The sequence below is a fragment of the Coregonus clupeaformis genome, chromosome 12 (assembly GCF_020615455.1).
Source record: "Coregonus clupeaformis isolate EN_2021a chromosome 12, ASM2061545v1, whole genome shotgun sequence".
NCBI lineage: Eukaryota > Metazoa > Chordata > Actinopteri > Salmoniformes > Salmonidae > Coregonus > Coregonus clupeaformis.
Genome location: NC_059203.1, coordinates 47,984,382 through 48,007,113, shown reverse-complemented (window position 1 = coordinate 48,007,113; position 22,732 = coordinate 47,984,382). Strand labels below are relative to the sequence as shown.

The following is a 22,732-nucleotide window of genomic DNA, read 5'->3' as shown; positions in this document are numbered from 1 at the left end:
AAACGGGAAAAATAAAAAATAAATTACAATATATTCTTAATTACCCTACCAACTAACCCTACACTCATTAAAACCTGTCATCTTATTCCACTACTTTAACCTTATCTGATCCTACCCCAGGCCAACGACCTGAGAGGACAGGACACTGCCACTCAACACACCCTGTAACTCTTCTGAAGTCAAATATCGTACCCCAAGTACTTCTCTGCAGCTGCCACCAGAACATTTATTTTCTGTGACTTACGTTCCATGTCTGCGGTACAGTTGATAACCATTGCTATGAATGCTAAGAAGCCAACCTTACTGAAACATATATCACTCATTGGCCTATCCCTCTGTTCTGGCACATATGTACTATTCACTGGGATCCTCTCAGAATCCCTCACTCTTGATCCACCCTCCTCTACCTTCTTCACTGCCTCAGCATACGACACCTTCTGCACTACTCTGACCCTGGCCACCTCAACCTGCCTCTCTCGCACCGGACACCTCCAATTCCCAGCAACATGGGCACCCCTACAGTTGACACACACACAAAACTGTTTCCACCGAAACTACACATTCCTCTGTCCCATGTCCTCCTGCACACTTCCCACATCTTGGAATCTCCCTCCTACACACTACTGCTACATGCCCATAAACATGACACCTATAACACTGCATTGTATTCGGCACAAACGCTCTAACAGCATAACATGTATCCTAACATTACTTTGTCAGGTAAAGACTCTGAGAACAGACTGTGTCACCTCTGTTTCACCAAGCTCCCCACCAGATCTACGTCACAGCAAACAGTGGGCGTCACAAACACCAGGAATCTTCCACTTAAATTGCTCCACCTCCACACTTAACGCTACCCCAGAAATCACTCCCTTCAATGGTGCCCTGTACCTAAGCGCAAAGCAAGATCCAGGTCTTTTCCCCAAGTTGCGTCGCACGGAGCGCCTGCTCCCTCTGATCTGAAGAAACACAAACAAACATCTCAAGTCCACCTCGGGTTACCTTCAACGACTCAACAGCACCCACCATCTTTTCCACCCAACCTGAAACCACCCATGGATCAGCCAAATGGCCTGGTTCAATCCTCTTCAAAAATCTCACTCCACCTGGACCAAAAGCATCTTTATCATGTCCATCAATGCAAGGCTCGGGCTCCAAGCTCCTCACAACACCTTCTACCCCTTCCATTTCGCCCCCAGAACTCGAACTGGCATCCGGCTCACTCTGTTTGAACTTGACACCAATCTTCCTCGAGATACCCTCTCCCTTGTTATTGCTAGCTTCAACAGATTCAAACCCATCTTCTGCCTCCATCAGTCTTTTCAACCTCCTCTCTCTTTCCCTCCAATCCTCCTCCCTTAACCAATTAACCGACTCCTTCTGAAAATATTCAACTTTTCCAAGCCAACATCTATTTTTAGCCTCCTCGAGAGACATGCTATGCCCTGTACTCCCTCCACTTCCTCTGATCACAATCAGACGACAATGCATCTTTTAGTCATCTACACCTGTCTGGAAATGTGGGCACAATCAGATTGCGGACAAAATCAGGACAAATGATGCACGTTAGCACCAGGTATAAACAGGGCTAGAGTGTCACAGTGTGTGTGTACAGTCACAATGTCCTCTTTCTCCAACGCATCGGCTCCCATACAAGAACTGTGGGGGTTTCCAAACATGATCATTGTCTACCGGTTCATGCGTGCACGTGTGTATACGGAGGGGATGGAGTTGTGTGTTTCCGGGCATGTACAATACTGTATGTGTTCTTTCCTATTGTGTGTTTGTGTTTGTATGTGTGTGTACACAGTATGTGCATACACTGCTATTTTGTGTTTGTAAAGCCTGTGTGCTTTGCTATTTTGTGTCTGTGTGTCTGTATCAAAATATGAGAGGTAGAAGATGGAGGGAGATGTCAGCCCGTGTTCCTGCTCTGTGTTTCTGTTCCCATCAGGTTGTGTGGGAGCGTCTGTTTGTTCATGTCACCGCAGATGGTAGAAGCAGAGCTGATCAAGGAGGCATCTCTCCTCCGTTCTGCTGTCGCTCCCCTCTCTCTCTCACTCTCTCTCTCTCTCTCTCTCTCTCTCTCTCTCGCTCTCTCTCTCTCTCTCTCTCTCTCTCTCTCTCTCTCTCTCAATTCAATTTCAATTCAATTTCAATTCCATTTAAGGGCTTTATTGGCATGGGAAACGTATGTTAACATTGCCAAAGCAAGTGAAGTAGATAGTAAACAAAAGTGAAATAAACAATAAAAATTAACAGTAAACATTACACTCAGAAGTTCCAACAGAATAAAGACATTTCAAATGTCATATTATGTTTATATACCGTGTTATAACAATGTGCAAATAGTTAAAGTACAAATGGGAAAATAAATAAACATAAATATGGGTTGTATTTACAATGGTGTTTGTTCATCACTGGTTGCCCTTTTCTTGTTGCAACAGGTCACAAATCTTGCTGCTGTGATGGCACACTGTGGTATTTCACTCATTAGATAAGGGAGTTGATCAAAATTGGGTTTGTTTTCGAATTCTTTGTGGATCTGTGTAATCTGAGGGAAATATGTGTCTCTAATATGGTCATACATTTGGCAGGAGGTTAGGAAGTGCAGCTCAGTTTCCACCTCATTTTGTGGGCGGTGTGCACATAGCCTGTCTTCTCTTGAGAGCCAGGTCTGCCTACGGCGGCCTTTCTCAATTGGCAAGGCTATGCTCACTGAGTCTGTACATAGTCAAAGCTTTCCTTAAGTTTGGGTCAGTCACAGTGGTCAGGTATTCTGCCACTGTGTACTCTCTGTTTAGGGCCAAATAGCATTCTAGTTTGCTGTTTTGTTTTGTTACTTCTTTCCAATCTCTCTCTCTCTCTCTCTCTCTCTCTCTCTCTCTCTCTCTCTCTCTCTCTCTCTCTCTCAGACAGATGCAGGTGCCAGCAGCAAACTAAACAAGCAGGTCAACTAGATACTCAGCAGGCCTGTTAACAAATGTAGAACAGACAAAAAGAGCAGCCTCATGTTTTCTTTCTTTGTGTTGTAATGTCAGAGGCTTTTTACCAGACGTGTTCCAGCAAGGCAGTAGGTGCATTGTCATTCTCTCTCTCTCTCTCTCTCTCTCTCTCTCTCTCTCTCTCTCTCTCTCTCTCTCTCTCTCTCTCTCTCTCTCTCTTTCGCTCTCTCTCTCTTTCGCTCGCTCTCTCTCTCTTTCGCTCTCTCTCTCTCTCTCTCTCTCTCTCTTTCGCTCTCTCTCTCTCTCTCTCTCTCTCTCTCTCTCTCTCTCTCTCTCTCTCTCTCTCTCTCTCTCTCTCTCTCTCTCTCTCTCTCTCTCTCTCTCTCTCTCTCTCTCTCTCTCTCTCTCTCTCTCTCTCTCTCTCTCTCTCTCTGTCACCTGCAAGGTCGATACACACAGCAACCTGCTGGACCGGGTGGAAAACAACAACCTGGAACTCGTTTTAAAATGGTGCCCTTGGGCTCTCTCACTATGATGCCAGTGACAGGGAGCTAGGCTGTGGGTAGCAGTTTGGGCATGTCTGGTACTATACTGTCAAATAGAGCAGAGTATTATAAGACCACCCATCCACCTACCACTGATGTGAGACTGACATGAGGTTTAGGTTGAGGTTTGCTTCCTGTCTTTAGGTTTGGTGTGGGTTTTTCTTTTGTTTGCCTCTTCTTGGGCAGATTTAGTGGGTGCTCATGGTGGGTGTCTTTTAGGTTCCAGTTGTTGTTGCTAGTCAACTTTCAGTGGACACCCCCATGAGTGTCTTTCAGAACCCCTCCTAAAACCTGTTTTGGTGGTTGTTCGTGACTTTTTGTTAGAGCGTACATTTTAGGTTTTCTTGCTGAGGAACATAACAAAATTGGGTTCTGGGTGGTCAATGCATATTAATAGTCTGTCTGGTGTGTGTTGGGGCTCTGGGTGTGTGTGTGTGCGTGTGTCCGTGTGTCCATGCGTGCATGTGTGTGTGCGTGCCTCAGTGTGCATGTGCGTACATTTGAGCTCCTGTATATATTTTTACAAATATATATGGGGGATTGGAAATGATGCAGACAATTACATTGATGGAAGCTACAATATATCTGCAGTATTAAAGCTGATCTAAAAAAAGTACCTCATACCTACTGTAAAATATGGTGGTGGAGGTTTGATGTTATGGGGCTATTTTGCTTCCACTGGTCCTGGGACCCTTGTTAATGTCAATGGCATCATTAACTTTACCTAGTACCAGGATATTTTAGCCAAAAACCTGGTTGCCTCTGCCAGGAGGCTGAAACTTGGCCACAAGTGGATCTTCCAGCAAGACAATAACCCCAAACACACATCAAAATACACAAGGAAATTCTTAATTGACCACAAAATCCGGACTTGAACCCCATTGGACTTGAACCCCAGTGAAAACCTGTGGTTTGAATTGAAGAGGCCAGTCCATAAGCTCAGACGAAGGATATTAAGGATCTGAAAATATTCTGTATGGAGGAATGGTCTAAGATCCCTCCCAATGTGTTCTCGAATCTAATAAAACCTGAGATAAAATTACTCAGTGCCATTTTCCTCGCAAGGGTAGGCTGCCGGAGTTTTGAAAATTAATGATTACCTGTTAAACAAAATCAATTTCTTTGAGCAATTGTATTAGTATAAAATAATAGTATTTTCTAAGAGATTTGAGCATATGATATTGTTCAGTATTTGTATTATTCATTTTATACAGTATTTTTTGCTCATCTATATCAAGTGCGGCAATAATTTTTTAGGTGACTGTATATGCAGAAAGCTGGTGTTATACAGTATGTGGAACTCGAATTATTGTGATCTGGTGTAGAAAGCTTCCATTATATTATAGAAATCTGCTGTTTTAAAACCTGGCCTTTCAAGATAGATTGTTCTTGACAACAGAAAGCTAGCTACTACTCTGGTGTCATATTAGAAAGAAACCAGAATAGAAAACTGGTGTTGCACTGTGCAAAGCTGGTGTTCAAGAATGTAAAGCTTAAATTCTAGTATAGAAATCTGATGTTCCGCAATAGAAAGATGGTGTTCTACCGGTGCTGTGGTGGGTAGGTGGCAGCATGCTGCTTGGCCAGTACGGGATCTGGTCTCTGTGGAAACGTCAGGGAGAGAGACAGACAGAGAGAGACAGAGACAGAGAGAGAGATCCACAAAGATCCACAGCGATCCACAAATAATTAGAAAACAAACCCAATTTTGATAAACTCCCTTATCTACTGGGTGAAAAACCACAGTGTGCCATCACAGCTGCAAGATTTGTGACCTGTTGCCACAAGAAAAGGGCAACCAGTGAAGAACAAACACCATTGTAAATACAACCCATATTTATGTTTATTTATTTTCCCATTTGTACTTGTACTACTATTTGCACATTGTTATAACACTGTATATAAACATAATATGACATTTGAAGAGAGAGAGAGAGAGAGAGAGAGAGAGACAGACAGACAGACAGACAGACAGACAGACAGACAGACAGAGCGAGCCTGCGTATGTAGTGATGAGGAGTGGGGAAATGCAACAGGAAGTGTTAACATTTCTGTGATGTAGGAAGGGGGAGGATTATGGGGAAACAAAGGCAGGGATTATCTCTGCAAAGGGCTACAATAGCACTACACACACAGCCTCTGCAGGACAGGCCTCTTTGAACCACAGAACAAAGACAGGGTCTCCCACCCACACCCGCAGGGTCTTCCTCCCATCCACTCTCTTCCTCACGCAGAGCCAGCTCAGAAGAACTACAATGCCCAGCTGCCTATGGGAGAGCAACTAGGGACCTGAAATTAAGGGTCATTATTTCTCCTCAATATGGACGTTCCTATTGTTGTGCCTCTCTGAGGAGACAACAGTATGGTCATGTTATCACTGTCCTCCCAGCACGGGGACCAGAACTTCACATTGGATGTGCACTCATTATAGGGCTTTGTCTAACAAGGGGAACATACATGACAATATACCCATACGTGAGGTCCATGTCAATGCTGTATTCGGGTGATTTTGCAAATAAGGGCCTTTTTGTGTCTCAGGGGTCGATTTTTAAGATAACATTTTAATTTAGATTTTAAAAATGCACATCCATTAAGTAGAGACTAAAATAACCTTAAACTTTTTTTTTAAGCTTTCAATATGTTTTATTTTATTTTATAAAGCATTTCATGTCTGTCATGTTTTTGTCCTGTCTCTCACCCAGACATTTTACATTCTGCTATGTATTACACTTACAAAAGTCTTGATAATTAGAAAATATTTAATGCACCTGTTTAAAAAAAGAGTCAACCAAATGGAAACTATATACACAACCATTCAAAAGTTTGGACACACCTACTCATTCAAGGGTTTATCTTTATTTTTACCATTTTCTACATTGTAGAATAATAGTGAAGACATCAAAGCTATTAAATAATACATATGGAATCATGTAGTAACCAAAAAGGTGTTAAACAAATTAAAATATATTTTATATTTGAGATTCTTCAAATAGCCACCCTTTGCCTTGATGACAGCTTTGCACACTCTTGGCATTCTCTCAACCAGCTTCATGAGGTAGTCATCTGGAATGCATTTAAATTAACAGGTGTGCCTTCTTAAAAGTTAATTTGTGGAATTTCTTTCCTTCTTAATGTGTCTGAGCCAATCAGTTGTGTTGTGACAAGGTATACAGAAGATAGCCCTATTTGGTAAAAGACCAACTCCATATTATGGAAAGAACAGTTCAAATAAGCAAAGAGAAACAACAGTCTATAATTAAGACATGAAGGTCAGTCAATACGGAACATTTCAAGAACTTTGAAAGTTTCTTCAAGTGCAGTCGCAAAAAAACATCAAGCGCTACGATGAAACTGGCTCTCATGAGGACCGCTACAGGAATGGAAGACCCAGAGTTACCTCTGCTGCAGAGGATAAGTTCATTAGAGTTACCAGCCTCAGAAATTGCAGCCCAAATAAATGCTTCACAGAGTTCAAGTAACAGACACATCTCAACATCAACTGTTCAGAGGAGACCGTGTGAATCAGGCCTTCATGGTCGAATTGCTGCAAAGAAACCACTACTAAAGGACACCAGTAAGAAGAAGAGACCTACAGTGAGGGGAAAATAGTATTTGATCCCCTGCTGATTTTGTACGTTTGCCCACTGACAAAGACATGATCAGTCTATAATTTTAATGGTAGGTTTATTTGAACAGTGAGAGACAGAATAACAACAAAAAAATCCAGAAAAACGCATGTCAAAAATGTTATAAATTGATTTGCATTTTAATGAGGGAAATAAGTATTTGACCCCTCTGCAAAACAAGACTTAGTAGTTGGTGGCAAAACCCTTGTTGGCAATCACAGAGGTCAGACGTTTCTTGTAGTTGGCCACCAGGTTTGCACACATCTCAGGAGGGATTTTGTCCCACTCCTCTTTGCAGATCTTCTCAAAGTCATTAAGGTTTCAAGGCTGACGTTTGGCAACTCGAACCTTCAGCTACCCTCCACAGATTTTCTATGGGATTAAGGTCTGGAGACTGCTTCTTCTTGAGCCACTCCTTTGTTGCCTTGGCCGTGTGTTTTGGGTCATTGTCATACTGGAATACCCATCCACGACCCATTTTCAATGCCCTGGCTGAGGGAAGGAGGTTCTCACCCAAGATTTGACGGTACATGGCCCTGTCCATCGTCCCTTTGATGCGGTGAAGTTGTCCTGTCCCCTTAGCAGAAGAACCCCCCCAAAGCATAATGTTTCCACCTCCATATTTGACGGTGGGGATGGTGTTCTTGGGGTCATAGGCAGCATTCCTCCTCCTCCAAACACGGCGAGTTGAGTTGATGGCAAAGAGCTCGATTTTGATCTCATCTGACCACAACACTTTCACCCAGTTCTCCACTTTCACCCAGTTCTTTCACCCAGTTCATTGGCAAACTTCAGACGGGCCTGTATATGTGCTTTCTTGAGCAGGGGGACCTTGCGGGCGCTGCAGGATTTCAGTCCTTCACGGCGTAGTGTGTTACCAATTGTTTTCTTGGTGACTATGGTCCCAGCTGCCTTGAGATCATTGACAAGATCCTCCCGTGTAGTTCTGGGCTGATTCCTCACCGTTCTCATGATCATTGCAACTCCACGAGGTGAGATCTTGCATGGAGCCCCAGGCCGAGGGAGATTGACAGTTATTTTGTGTTTCTTCCATTTGCGAATAATCGTACCAACTGTTGTCACCTTCTCACCAAGCTGCTTGGCGATGGTCTTGTAGCCCATTCAAGCCTTGTGTAGGTCTACAATCTTGTCCTTGACATCCTTGGAGAGCTCTTTGGTCTTGGCCATGGTGGAGAGTTTGGAATCTGATTGATTGATTGCTTCTGTGGACAGGTGTCTTTTATACAGGTAACAAGCTGAGATTAGGAGCACTCCCTTTAAGAGTGTGCTCCTAATCTCAGCTCGTTACCTGTATAAAAGACACCTAGGAGCCAAAAATCTTTTTGATTGAGAGGGGGTCAAATACTTATTTCCCTCATTAAAATGCAAATCAATTTATAACATTTTTGACATGCGTTTTTCTGGATTTCTTTTTTGTTATTCTGTCTCTCACTGTTCAAATAAACCTACCATTAAAATTATAGACTGATCATTTCTTTGTCAATGGGCAAACGTACAAAATCAGCAGGGGATCAAAAACTTTTTTCCCTCACTGTACACATACTGACCAGCTCAAATAGACAGAACGTGCTACATGGCAGACCAATCTGAACTCATCTCTCGGCATGTCCAGCCCACTCATTATCTCAGCCAATCATGGCTAGCGGGAAGGTTGCTGTCTTACTAGGCTCGTAATTTAACAATTTTATTCATATTTACAGATGGCATACAAGTTTCTTATTAAGGCACATGAAAGTTGACATGTTCCAGAAGGCATTTCTGCCAAAAAATGCATTTTGATTAAAAAAAAAGTTTACGTTCAATTGGCTCTCCTGTGAAGTAGTGACGCGCCACATACGCTTAGTTTCATGAAACGAGTCACAAATAGTAAAAAACAACTTTTAATTTCTGTAATTTCCTTTTCAACTAAAATAGCAAATTTTGTGACGGGGAAATTCCATTTCTCCTCGGGTATTTGGGGAAACCGATAAAAATCTTTATGTTCTTAAATAGTATGGTCTCAGCCACTATTAGATCTTGTTTCCAGACAGAGTGAAGAAATCCACCATTCCTACTTGCATTCAATTCAAGGGTGTACAGTACAATGATGCATTCATGGACCCTTCATGTACTTTTCTGTTCTTCTCAGAGAGTAATCAATGATTGATTTATTGATTGACAGTAGTTTTTGATAAAGTCACTTCAAGTGGCTAGGAATAGTCTAGTCGTTAGATTGGAACGATTATATGAGTTAGAGGAGGGATAGACCCTGCTGATAGGTAGAAAAAGTGAGACAGATGGACAGAAATGAACGGGTTACGTACAGCATATGATGGAGGACAAAACAGCAGAAGCAAGAGGAAGAGATTAAAGGATGGGGGAGACGGACAGAGGGAGGAGACGGAGAGAGAGAGTGTGTTGGTCTGAGGAGATGTTTTAAATTCTGGATCCGAATGTACCTCCATCTGTTATTGTGGTGGTGGGTTCTGACTCAGTGATTTCTGTGATTGGCCCCAGCAAGTGCCAGAAGAGAGACAGACAGAATGAAGAACTCAGACTCTGCAGACTGACTGCTCTCACTGACAGGCTCCACTGGCTGGCTGCTACTCCTAAGGAGAACCACTGGGCCAGTCAGACCAGACCACTGTAGCTGCCCTCTACTGGACACAGGGTGATATGACACACAGGCAGAACACTGCTGACCAACTGGTGGTAGCTTTAACCTTTTGTAAAGGAAGCCTATGAAAGCTCAGTTGGTCACTGGTAAGATTGACAGTGTTAACGGCAAAAATAAGTCAAACAAACTTGTTTTTGGGGCTTATTTCACTGCAGAAGTCACTCTGGGGATGTTATCGGACCTCTTTTAGCAGTCATGCACAGTGTTAATGTAACAGTACTGCTTCCGTCCATTTCCTCGCACCAACCTGGTTTGAACGAGGTACCCTCTACACACATCATCAACAGCCACCCTTGAAGCATCATTACCTATCGCTCCACGAAAGCCACGGTCCTTGCAGAGCAAGGGTAACAACTACTTCAAGGTCTCAGAGCAAGTGACATCGCCAAGTGAAACACTATTAGCACGCACCGCTAACTAGCTAGCCATTTCACACCAGTACACAATCACCCCCCTTTGACCTCCTCCTTCTTCGCAGCAACCAATGATCCAGGTCAACAGCATCAATGAAACAGCCTTGCTTCCGTCCATTTCCTCACCCCAACCTGGGCTTGAACCATGGACCCTATGCACACATCGACAACAGCCACCCTTGAAGCATCGTTACCTATCGCGCCAGAAAAGCCACAGCTTCAAGGTCTCAGAGTGAGTGACGTCACCGATTGAAACGCTACAAGGGCGCACAGCTAACTATCTAGCCATTCCCCCCCCCTACATTAAGGGCCCTGTGTCATTGCAGCCTACTGTATGTCACCCAGACACAGTGTTGGGAGGTCAATGAACAGGTGTTGAGTGCCTCAATTCGCTGCCGCCGTAAACACACACATCAACGCAGTGTGTTCTGTCGAGTGGCCTAGTCTCACATTCACACAGATTGTGTACTGCTCTCATGATCACCTCAGACAACAATGTGTTGTGCTGAGTGCCCTTAATGTCGCACTGGCCGGCTGGGTGGCTGGGTGGCTGGGTGGCTGGGTGGCTGGGTGGCTGGGTGGCTGGCCGGCTGGGTGGCTGGGTGGCTGGGTGGCTGGGTGGCTGGGTGGCTGGGTGACTGGGTGGCTGGGTGGCTGGCCGGCTGGGTGGCTGGGTGGCTGGGTGGCTGGGTGGCTGGGTGGCTGGGTGGCTGGGTGGCTGGCCGGCTGGGTGGCTGGGTGGCTGGCCGGCTGGGTGGCTGGGTGGAAGTCTGGACTGGAGGACCCTAACTCACTGCAGCAATCAGACAGGTGGCTGGGCGGGCCAGGCTCTATGGTGTGGTGTGTAGTTTAGTTGGCTCAACGCAGCATGACAAGGCTGGTCCCTGGTGTGCTGTCATTCCTCTAAAAATAACATGACTTTGAGTGATTAAACCGCTCCCCTCTGGAACAGAGCAAACAGAACAGTTATGAATATTAAAGATGCTAATCGCCTCACGCTGAGCTTTTCATAAGCATTTTTTTTTTTTTTCACGAGTTCACAAGTGAGAGAGAGAGAGCGGTCCTTGTACCCGCCAGGCTCACAGTAACATCACAGACAGAGATTAAACAAACGGCAATGATGATCCATTCGGCAGAATTATGTTAGGTCACTTGTACAGTACAGTAATACTGTCAGCTAGTGGATAATGTACAGTGTGAACGGTTGGAGATTTATAGCTGCAGTGTATAGCACTCTGTTCTACAGCACACAGTGTTTATACTGCTTGACCTTAGTTGGTAGCATCGCCATCGGTGACTCATTCCATGTGATATAGATTGTGTCAGAGACATTAAAGCAGTGATATTTGCACTGTTGGACTGTGCTGTGTTACAGTAGTTAGACTGTGTCCATGACTCTGTCTCTGGACTGTGTGGGCTGGCCTGGACTTATCTGTGCTGTACTGTGCTGATCTCACTATGCTCATCCAGTTTCACTAAGCGGCTTGGCTCCAGCCACCAGCATAGATGATATATCCCCCCCCCCCCTCATCTCTCAGTCTGATTCATGGCCTGTTTGTATAGCCCATCCATCTGGGCCAACACACAGGAAGGAAAAACACAGGAAGACGCATTACTGTTTTGGAGCAGGGAGGGACTGCATTAAGTTGCTAGAGGAGAGATACAGGCCCAGAGAAATGGAGCCCTACTGGGGGAGAGGAGGAACATGGAGGAAGATAGAGAAACAGAGTAATGTGATGAAGACAGAGAAACAGAGTACTGAGCGAACAGAGCCGTGGACTATGCAGGAGGAGAGAAAATGGAATTCTCTGAGGGACGAGGGAGAGATTTTTACGGACAGGTTGAGTACTGAAAGACAAACGAGTCAGACAGATGAAGGGCTGGACAGATCACAGATCATCAGGAAGGAAGGGCAGAGAACAAGGGAGGAACCATTCTTCATATGCTGTGTCGTGGACATGGGCACTAAATTTTTATTTCCTCATTCATCATGACCTTTCCTCCTTTGCTATAATTATTGTGTCCTTGAAGAGACGTCACAGTTAGAAAAAAATGCATTGATAGACTACAACCGTTTGGCATTGATGGTCAGCCAAAGATGAAAGGTCCCACTTTAGACAAAAAACTACTTCTAAAGGCTTTATATCTTCAAAAGCTCTGCACAGAAGCTTCACAAATCATTTATTAGCAAAGTCATACTACATAAAGAGTGACATAAAACGTTATTCCTTACATGTAGGCTAACCCTTCAGGCATATTTCCAGGCAAATTCAAAGCAGAATCTGGAGTAATTGTTTAGCCAGCAGCTCTCAATTGTTGATTCCTAATTGAAAACTGTTGTGCTGGATGAAGAATACTTAACAATGCCCTTTAGCTAGGTTGACCCCTTCTTTGTATGCCACACTGCCACCCAACTGATGGAGTTTCCTTTAATGAACTTTGTGGCGATCATTTCATTAGACTAATTAGCTCTACTGTATGTGTCATTGTTTCAGTGGTTCACCATCTCATTAGTAGTAACTGTATGAAATCTTAATTTCATTGTTTCTTAATTGAATAGTCATTCAGGTGATTATGGTATTGAATGTTCAATACACAAGCACATGGCTACATAAGACCCTAGTGATCCTAGCATTCAGCTATTATGTTTTACTAACGAGGTATAGTGAGATCATAGCCGTTATGCCACACTTTAAACGGCTACATGAAGTAGTGGAGAATACTCTTTGCTGAGAGTAGGAGGGTTTATGTCTGGCTAGCTGTGAGTGGGAGGGTCTTAGTGATAGGGGGTGGACCTTCAGACAGAAATAGGACACTTCTGTCTCTAACAAGAGTTTATGACTTTCCTGTCTTTTAGGAGAAGAAAACCATCTCCTGATGTGCTTGGGGAATATGGTTCCTTTGATGTTGTACCAGAAATGAAAGTCCTCTTAGTGGAAGTCTAAATAGGGTTTGTGATTTTCGAGCCCAGGGACCGTGTGGCTGGCTGGGTAATTCTGGGATGGGAACCAGATCGCCCCCTAGAGGCGTGCTGGGAATTGAAGTGGGAGCAGAGAGGAAACGTAAATACAGTACTAAGGCATGAGCACTGTGCAGAAACACATGGAAGAGACTACATCTCTAGAGCCTCACTCTATTTTGCCACTGGGTGACTTAATACTGTCATCCATAAGCCTCTACACATAGACAGTTGTACTCCATGTTATAATCCCTTTGCAATTAACTATGTCAGACCTGTATTATAACCATTAATAGTTAGGAGCCAAAAGACCAAAAACATGAATAAGCAATAAAGCCAATAAAGCAAGCAACACTACACTGAACTCAGCTAGCCACGAAAATGCCTTTGAGAGAAATTCCTTGTCCTTTTGGTTTGGAGAAGTTTAATATTACTCAACATATTCATGTTATTCAATGGCCCTACCTTCTCCAATCCAAACACTAACTGTGCGTACCTCCTGGAATAACAGGGTTGTAATCATGGTTTATTTGTCCATTTGCAACACACATTTCAACAGAACTAGCTAGCCTAAATGTGTGTAGCTCACTATTTTGCTACAGTACATGGTCTGAAATTGAAGTAATTTAGCTTACGCCTTACAGAAACAACATTTCCCCTGACAGTTAGGACAAATGTGTAAGCCCATTGATGAGCATGCTGAGTTTGGCACCAGCCACTGCCTCTTGAATTATACAGTCTATGAACAGCAGTCAGCGCACTCAGTGTTTTCCCTAGAGAGCAGATTTGCTCTGTAAGGAGGTTTCCCACAAACACACACACACTGACATCTACACACTGACCCAGCGGAGCCTTGTATTGACCTTTGACCCTGACATCTGCTTCCTGTGTGTTTCCTGTGTAGAGGCTGGCCAGAGAGGCGGAGCAGCTGCAGACAATGTATCCCTGGCTGGATGGGATCAAGGTAAAGTCAGAACCTTCTCTCTCTCTCTTTCTACTCGCTCTCTTTGTCTCTTTCTCTCTTTATCTCTTTACCCGTCTCACAATCTTGCTTCCTCTTTCTCTATCTATTTATCTCTTCTTCATATTTACACAGTTTAGTTTTTCTTTAAAATGCCAATGCTACCAGTGTTACAGACACATGTACACACTCAAGTACACCTCCCCAAATGAAGATGTTTGTGTGTTTGAGCATTTAATAATGTACAACAGCCTATTTCTACATTTGGTCAACCTGTGTTGTGCATGAAAGGGAAAAGCAGGTTGAACTTTGCATTTCCCAACACCTGACCTTTAAAACAGTGGAACACCACTCCCTGCTAATGTCTACATTTCAGAAGCTTGGGTATTACTTGGCTTGTGTGTGTGTGTGTGTGTGTGTGTGTGTGTTGTGTGCAGTATGTGTGTGTGTGTGCAGTATGTGTGTGTGTACGCATATGGTCCACTGACTCTCAGATTAACAAACAAACAGATTCCCCGCAAATACACACACGTACTGACACACACACTCAATCTCACACCCAGCAGCAGATAAACACACACACACACACACACACTCATTCCCCAATGTTGTATCCTCTGTCTCCAGGGAGACGAGCTCACTGCCATGGTACACCTCCCACAAATTATTTTTTAACCCTGCGCCTTCCGGGGGATATTTGAGAAAAGCTTTAACTGATTTTTTAAATAATAATTATGAGCCCTACTTCCCAGAAAAGTCGCTTACTCTGAAGCTGGAGTCACAGGGTGGCCACTGTTCTGACCGAACCAGGGTGGTTCTGTCTGTCAGTGCCTTCCTCTTGTCTGCCAGTGGTCAGCTGGTCAGCTTTAATGCGTCTCGATCGGATGTGTACCCATGCAGGTAGTTGGGTTTGGGGTCACAGTGGCCTCACACAGCACACCTGTTCATAGGTAACTGCATCCAATATGGCTTCACTGTCTCTTCAAGTGGAAAAGCCAGCTCTCTCCCTCTCCCCCTCACTTCCCCTCTCCTGCTATCTCTCTCTCTCTCTCTCTCTCTCTCTCTCTCTCTCTCTCTCTCTCTCTCTCTCTCTCTCTCTCTCTCTCTCTCTCTCTCTCTCTCTCTCTCTCTCTCTCTCTCTCTCTCTCTTTCTTTCTTTCTTTCTCTCTCTCCCTCCCTCTTCCCTCTCTCTCCTTCTGTCCTCCACCTTTTCTTCTTATCTGTCACTGTCTTTAATCAGCCATGAAAACAGTTTGAAAATATAATATTGTTGCAAATACTGCAAATGAATCCTAATGGTGCTACTCCATTAATAATGTATTGGAGCTGATTTCATTTGCCTTTATAATTAGAGCAGGTAATGAATCTCGGTAGGGGTGACTGTGAAACCATTAAAAAAACCTTGGAGGGGAGGAGAGGAGGAGGGGGGAGGGAGGCGAGAGGAAGATATGCCACGTTCCCTGTGAGAAGATTTCTCCTGTTTGTAGATTTTGTGCTTTTCTAATTTCCTTTTGGGTGAACACTTGGCTGAGTGACATTGTAATTAGATTAGGGCGGCATGCTCTTTGGGCATATTAGGAGCAGCGCAGAGCATCTTAAACTAACGGGAGGAGCAAGCTGTCAGACGCCCAGCGAAAGGTGTTTATGTAAGAGAGACAGCAGAATATGTGTGTTTTTGATAGCGTGTGTGTATGAGAGAGACGAGGGAAAATAAAGAAAGATGCATGTGTGTGAAGGAAGGAAGTCGTGTGTGAGTATATTTATCTATGTGTATGGGAGTGTGCTTGTTTGTGGGGGGGGGTTTAACGTTCTGCTCCCTACCTGGACCGGCCCATCTGCTCTGTTCAAAAACACCAGTGACATCATACGACTCAATGACATGGCTGTTCCCTCTTCCTCTGGACTGCTGATGTCGCATCTGTTACCATAATGACGGATCACACTCCTCTCCTCTTCCTATTGTAACTGTAGCGATGGTGCCTGGGTTGATATGATCACTGCGATGGTCTGACGTTATGAACATTGGGCTGTTCACCGTCGTAACAACTGTTGTGATGGTCGTTCTGGGTTTTAATCCATTGCTATTAAATGGTGTGTGAAATAGATATTAAAGTATTTGATCTCTCCTGATTTCTCAAGGTCATAGGCCTATCGTATCCCAGCTCTATCACAGGTCTCTTCACAGACCATTTGTTCTATTGTATTGGCTCTGGAAGCATTCTCCTGGGTATTTGTTTTTTTTAAATGTAATTTGTATATATATATTACCGGTCAAAAGTTTTAGAACACCTACTCATTCAAGGGTTTTTCTTTATTTTTACTATTTTCTACATTGTAGAATAATAGTGAAGACATTAAACTATGAAATAACACATATGGAATCATGTAGTAACCAAACAAGTGTTAAACAAATCAAAATATATTTTATGTTTGAGATTCTTCAAATAGCCACCCTTTGCCTTGATGACAGCTTTACACACTTGGCATTCTCTCAACCAGCTTCACCTGAAATGCTTTTCCAACAGTCTTGAAGGAGTTCCCACATATGCTGAGCACTTGTTGGCTGCTTTTCCTTCACTCTGTGGTCCGACTCATCCCAAACCATCTCAATTTGGTTGAGGTCGGGGGGATTGTGGAGGCCAGGTCATCTGATGCAGTACTCCATCACTCTCCTTCTTGGTAAAATAGCCCTTACACAGTCTGTAGGTGTGTTGGGTCATTGTCCTGTTGAAAAACAAATGATAGTCCCACTAAGGCCATACCAGATGGGATGGCGTATCGCTACAGAATGCTGTGGTAGCCATGCTGGTTAAGTGTGCCTTGAATTCTAAATAAATCACAGACAGTGTCACCAGCAAAGCACCCCCACACAATAACACCCCCTCCTCCATGCTTTACGGTGGGAAAAACATATGCGGAGATCATCCGTTCACCCACACCTCATCTCACAAAGACACGGTGGTTGGAACCAAAAATCTCAAATTTGGACTCCAGACCAAAGGACAGATTTACACCGGTCTAATGTCCATTGCTCGTGTTTCTTGGCCAAGCAAGTCTCTTCTTCTTATTGGTGTCCTTTAGTGGTGGTTTCTTTGCAGCAATTCGACCATGAAGGCCTGATTCCACCAGTCTCCTCTGAACAGTTGATGTGTCTGTTACTAGAACTCTGTGAAGCATTTATTTGGGCCGCAATTTCTAAGGCTGGTAAGTCTAATGAACTTATCCTCTGCAGCAGAGGTAACTCTGGGTCTTCCATTCCTGTGGCGGTCCTCATGAGAGCCAATTTCATCATAGTGCTTGATGGTTTTTGCGACTGCACTTGAAGAAACTTTCAAAGTTCTTGAAATGTTCCGTATTGACTGACCTTCATGTCTTAAAGTAATGATGGACTGTCGTTTCTCTTTGCTTATTTGAGGTGTTCTTGCCATAATATGGAGTTCGTCTTTTACCAAATAGGGCTATCTTCTGTATACCCCCCTACCTTGTCACAACACAACTGACTGGCTCAAACACATTAAGTAGGAAAGAAATTCCACAAGATATATTTTAAGAAGGCACACCTGTTAATTCAAATGCATTCCAGGTGACTACTTCTTGAAGGTGGTTGAGAGAATACCAAGAGTGTGCAAAGGTGTCATCAAGGCAAAGGGAGACTCTTAAAATATAAACTATATTTTGATTTGTTTAACACTTTATTGGTTACTACATGATTCCATATGTGTCATTTCATAGTTTTGATGTCTTCACTATTATTCTACAAAATAAATAAAAAACCTTGGATGAGTAGGTGTTCTAAAACTTTTGACCGGTTGTGTATATAGATTGTGGCTTTAAAAAAAAAATATTATATTATTTTAAATATACATTATATCGTTTTTGTAGTAGAGTAATAGTAGAGCTCTATGGCCATTGGGGCCAATGACTACAGGAACCGTCCCCTAAAGCATTTGACATTTCAGTCATATTCAATATAATAGTTTAAATAATACACAATGATAGAATTGCACATTGGAGGCCAGAGAGATGAATGGGAAGGGAAGCTAGAAGGTATGGCCTTTGTGCACCTCATAAAAGCATTATCTGGTCGTAAATGTCATTTCAGGCAATCCACTACATGGGGGAGTAGATTTGCAATGACTTATTCAAAGCAATCATGTTGACGATTCGTGCCATTGAATAGCATATTCGGTATTTTATCGTATTTTTATAACTGGAAGATACCCTATTCGGTAACACTTTACTTGGCACCCAGCATCATAACATGTTATGACATTTGTATTTGTATTTATTATGGATCCCCATTAGCTGCTGCCAAGGCAAAATTATGGCAGTTATACAATATAACCATGTCATAATATGTCATAACAGCTGACATAACTTGTCATAACCTGTAATAATATGGTCATAACACTGTCACAACACATGTATTTAGACCTTTTGTGACATATATTGCGTTATTTTATGGCTGGCTATGACACCTACATAAGAGTGTCAAAACCCACAAAACCTACCACACAAGGCAAAACATTCCAATACACTATAGCCTACGTGTCAACAGTATGTTTATGTTGTTTATTTGTTAATTTTTTATTGACCATATTCAATTATCATGGTAATTGTGCACACATTGATGTCAGACATGCACCTACCCCAATGCTCCGTTGCTGTTGACTGGGATGAATGCAGGAGCAGATTTTATGATGACTGATATACAGTGCTATGAAAAAGTATTTGCCCCCTTTCTAATTTTCTCGACTTTTGCATATTTGTGATACTGAATGTTATCAGATCTTCAACCAAAACCTAATATTAGATACAGTGGGGAAAAAAAGTATTTAGTCAGCCACCAATTGTGCAAGTTCTCCCACTTAAAAAGATGAGAGAGGCCTGTAATTTTCATCATAGGTACACGTCAACTATGACAGACAGAATGAGGAAAAAAAATCCAGAAAATCACATTGTAGGATTTTTAATGAATTTATTTGCAAATTATGGTGGAAAATAAGTATTTGGTCAATAACAAAAGTTTCTCAATACTTTGTTATATACCCTTTGTTGGCAATGACACATGTCAAACGTTTTCTGTAAGTCTTCACAAGGTTTTCACACACTGTTGCTGATATTTTGGCCCATTCCTCCATGCAGATCTCCTCTAGAGCAGTGATGTTTTGGGGCTGTCGCTGGGCAACACGGACTTTCAACTCCCCTCCAAAGATTTTCTATGGGGTTGAGATCTGGAGACTGGCTAGGCCACTCCAGGACCTTGAAATGCTTCTTACGAAGCCACTCCTTCGTTGCCCGGGCGGTGTGTTTGGGATCATTGTCATGCTGAAAGACCCAGCCACGTTTCATCTTCAATGCCCTTACTGATGGTAGGAGGTTTTCACTCAAAATCTCACGATACATGGCCCCATTCATTCTTTCCTTTACACGGATCAGTCGTCCTGGTCCCTTTGCAGAAAAACAGCCCCAAAGCATGATGTTTCCACCCCCATGCTTCACAGTAGGTATGGTGTTCTTTGGATGCAACTCAGCATTCTTTGTCCTCCAAACACGACGAGTTGAGTTTTTACCAAAAAGTTATATTTTGGTTTCATCTGACCATATGACATTCTCCCAATCCTCTTCTGGATCATCCAAATGCACTCTAGCAAACTTCAGACGGGCCTGGACATGTACTGGCTTAAGCAGGGGGACACGTCTTGCACTGCAGGATTTGAGTAGTGTGTTACTGATGGTAGGCTTTGTTACTTTGGTCCCAGCTCTCTGCAGGTCATTCACTAGGTCCCCCCCGTGTGGTTCTGGGATTTTTGCTCACCGTTCTTGTGATCATTTTGACCCCCATGGGGTGAGATCTTGCGTGGAGCCCCAGATCGAGGGAGATTATCAGTGGTCTTGTATGTCTTCCATTTCCTAATAATTGCTCCCACAGTTGATTTCTTCAAACCAAGCTGCTTACCTATTGCAGATTCAGTCTTCCCAGCCTGGTGCAGGTCTACAATTTAGTTTCTGGTGTTCTTTGACAGCTCTTTGGTCTTGGCCATAGTGGAGTTTGGAGTGTGACTGTTTGAGGTTGTGGACAGGTGTCTTTTATACTGATAACAAGTTCAAACAGGTGCCATTAATACAGGTAACGAGTGGAGGACAGAGGAGCCTCTTAAAGAAGAAGTTACAGGTCTGTGAGAGCCAGAAATCTTGCTTGTTTGTAGGTGACCAAATACTTATTTTCCACCATAATTTGCAAATAAATTCATAAAAAATCCTACAATGTGATTTTCTGGATTTTTTTTCTCATTTTGTCTGTCATAGTTGACGTGTACCTATGATGAAAATTACAGGCCTCTCTCATCTTTTTAAGTGGGAGAACTTGCACAATTGGTGGCTGACTAAATACTTTTTTTCCCCACTGTAAAGGGAACATAAGTGAACAAATAACACAACAATTTCATATTTATTTCATTTATTTCATAAACAAAGTTATGCAACACCCAATTCCCCTGTGTGAAAAAGTAATTGCCCCCTTACACTCAATAACTGGTTGTGCCACCTTTAGCTGCAATGACTCCAACCAAATGCTTCCTGTAGTTGTTGATCAGTCTCTCACGTCGCTGTGGAGGAATTTTGGCCCACTCTTCCATGCAGAACTGCTTTAACTCAGTGACGTGTGGGTTTTCAAGCATGAACTGCTCGTTTCAAGTCCTGCCACATCTCAATTGGGATTAGGTCTGGACTTTGAATAGGCCATTCCAAAACTTCCAATTTGTTGCTTTTTAGCAATTTTCATGTAGACTTGATTCTGTGTTTTGGATCATTGTCTTGCTGCATGACCCAGCTGCACTTCAGCTTCAGCTCACAGACGGATGGTCTGACATTCTCCTGTAGAATTCTCTGATACAGAGCAGAATTCATGGTTCCTTCTATTAAGGCAAGTCGTCCAGGTCCTGAGGCAGCAAAGCATCCCCAAACCATCACACCACCACCACCATGCTTGACCTTTGGTATGATGATAACATATGAAAATATGTCCCCTTTTGTGTTTTACACCTCCAGCAAAGGAATTACATTTCTGAGTGCATGATGTTCAGTTTCACTGGCATATAATATGTTCTATGGATGGACTTAAACTGCAGTAATTTATGTCTGACATTATTTGAACATGACTGGGCATTCAAACATATCTATATCCATTCAATATCATCAACAGTGTCTCCCAGATCTTCCTCACATTTTGTTTACATGTTTTGTGTCATCGGGAAAAGCCTCTATCTATCTACCCTTGATACAGTTTGGAAATCAACTTTAGAAGTTTGTCAGACTGCCTTAAAATAGTTTCAATCTTTGAAGCTTCTGACTTGTCCAGTGTTTGCTGCACAGAGAGAATAAAGTGTTGCATCTGCAAAAGTTCACCTCAGCGCCGTTACAGACTTGATCTTCCCTGGTTGCCTGACCCTGCTGAGACCCCTGTCACCATCTGATCCTGCTCAGATGAGGCGTTAAAATAATTACCTTGGTGTGCATTTATACATTACATTGGAGGCTGCTGAGGGGAGGACGGCTCATAATAATGTCTGCAATGAAGTCAATGGAATGGCATCAACCACATGAAAACTTGACTCCATTCCAGTCATTATTATGAGCCATCATCCCCTCAGCAGCCTCCACTGATACATTATATTATCCAATAATAGAATCAATGTTTTAATCATTGAAATGACCATAATTCCCAGATCCCAGACTGTAGCTTACCCATCAACTCAAGATTGAACTTTGTATCCATTCACTGATTGTTATAATATACTGCAAAATTCACCTGAGCTCCGTAGACTGGTCTTCCCTGGCTGTTTGACCCTGCAGGGACACCTGTCACCATCTGATCCTGCTAAGACATGATGAGCATAGTGTTGTGTACTGACTGTGCACCATGACAGTGAAGCCTGTAGAGCTGTTTACACCGTGTCAGTGTGAAAAGTATGGAATTAGCTAGGGAAACTGACTGATCAATAACATTACATTGCTATACTGACTAATAAAAACTCACATTGCGCTGTCAAAAAACGTCAGAATATCAGTCTTCAATCGTTTGGCCACTGGTTTCATCATTTGATTCAGGTCTAGTGTGATTGAGGTAAAAATAATAACTTTTGGCTAGCTCTAATGGTACATCAACTGGCGAAAACGGGCTAAGTTAATTTACTTCTGTTGAAACGGGACAAAACAAAGGCTACAAAACATTTCCATACACACAACAGCTGTTAGATACTGCTATCTGACAGATAGCTAGAGGCTAGAGCTGAACTGGCTGTGGTAGCTACTAGCTAGCTAGCTAGTTCATTTACTCAGACAGAATTTCAGTCGAGAGGGGATGCAACATTAGCTAACGTTACATGTCAGTTAAACTACAAGCTCAGCACTGGGAATAAATACTTTTTTCTGTTAAGTCAAACAGCAGTTACCTTGCCAGCTACATCAGTCAAAGAAAGAGTAGCCCATGTTTCTGCACTGCTTGCTTTTACAACTCTGAGAAAAAGCACAACACACACAGACAACAGCTGCCTCTGTTTGCTCTGTGGTGTCTGTGCGGTCCTAAATCCAGCCGACTGAAACCG

General features: G+C 43.0%; 1 protein-coding gene across 3 annotated transcripts in view; it reads left to right on the top strand.

Moving 5' to 3' along the window:
- The window catches only part of cacna2d2a (calcium channel, voltage-dependent, alpha 2/delta subunit 2a), a 237,646-nt gene that overhangs the window by 93,651 nt on the left and 121,263 nt on the right, over positions 1 to 22,732 (top strand). For all 3 annotated transcript variants that reach the window (XM_041892774.2, XM_041892773.2, XM_041892775.2), the window contains exon 4: positions 14,070 to 14,129. In XM_041892774.2, the coding sequence (XP_041748708.1) occupies positions 14,070 to 14,129 (60 nt within the window). The remainder of the gene's footprint in view (positions 1 to 14,069; positions 14,130 to 22,732) is intronic.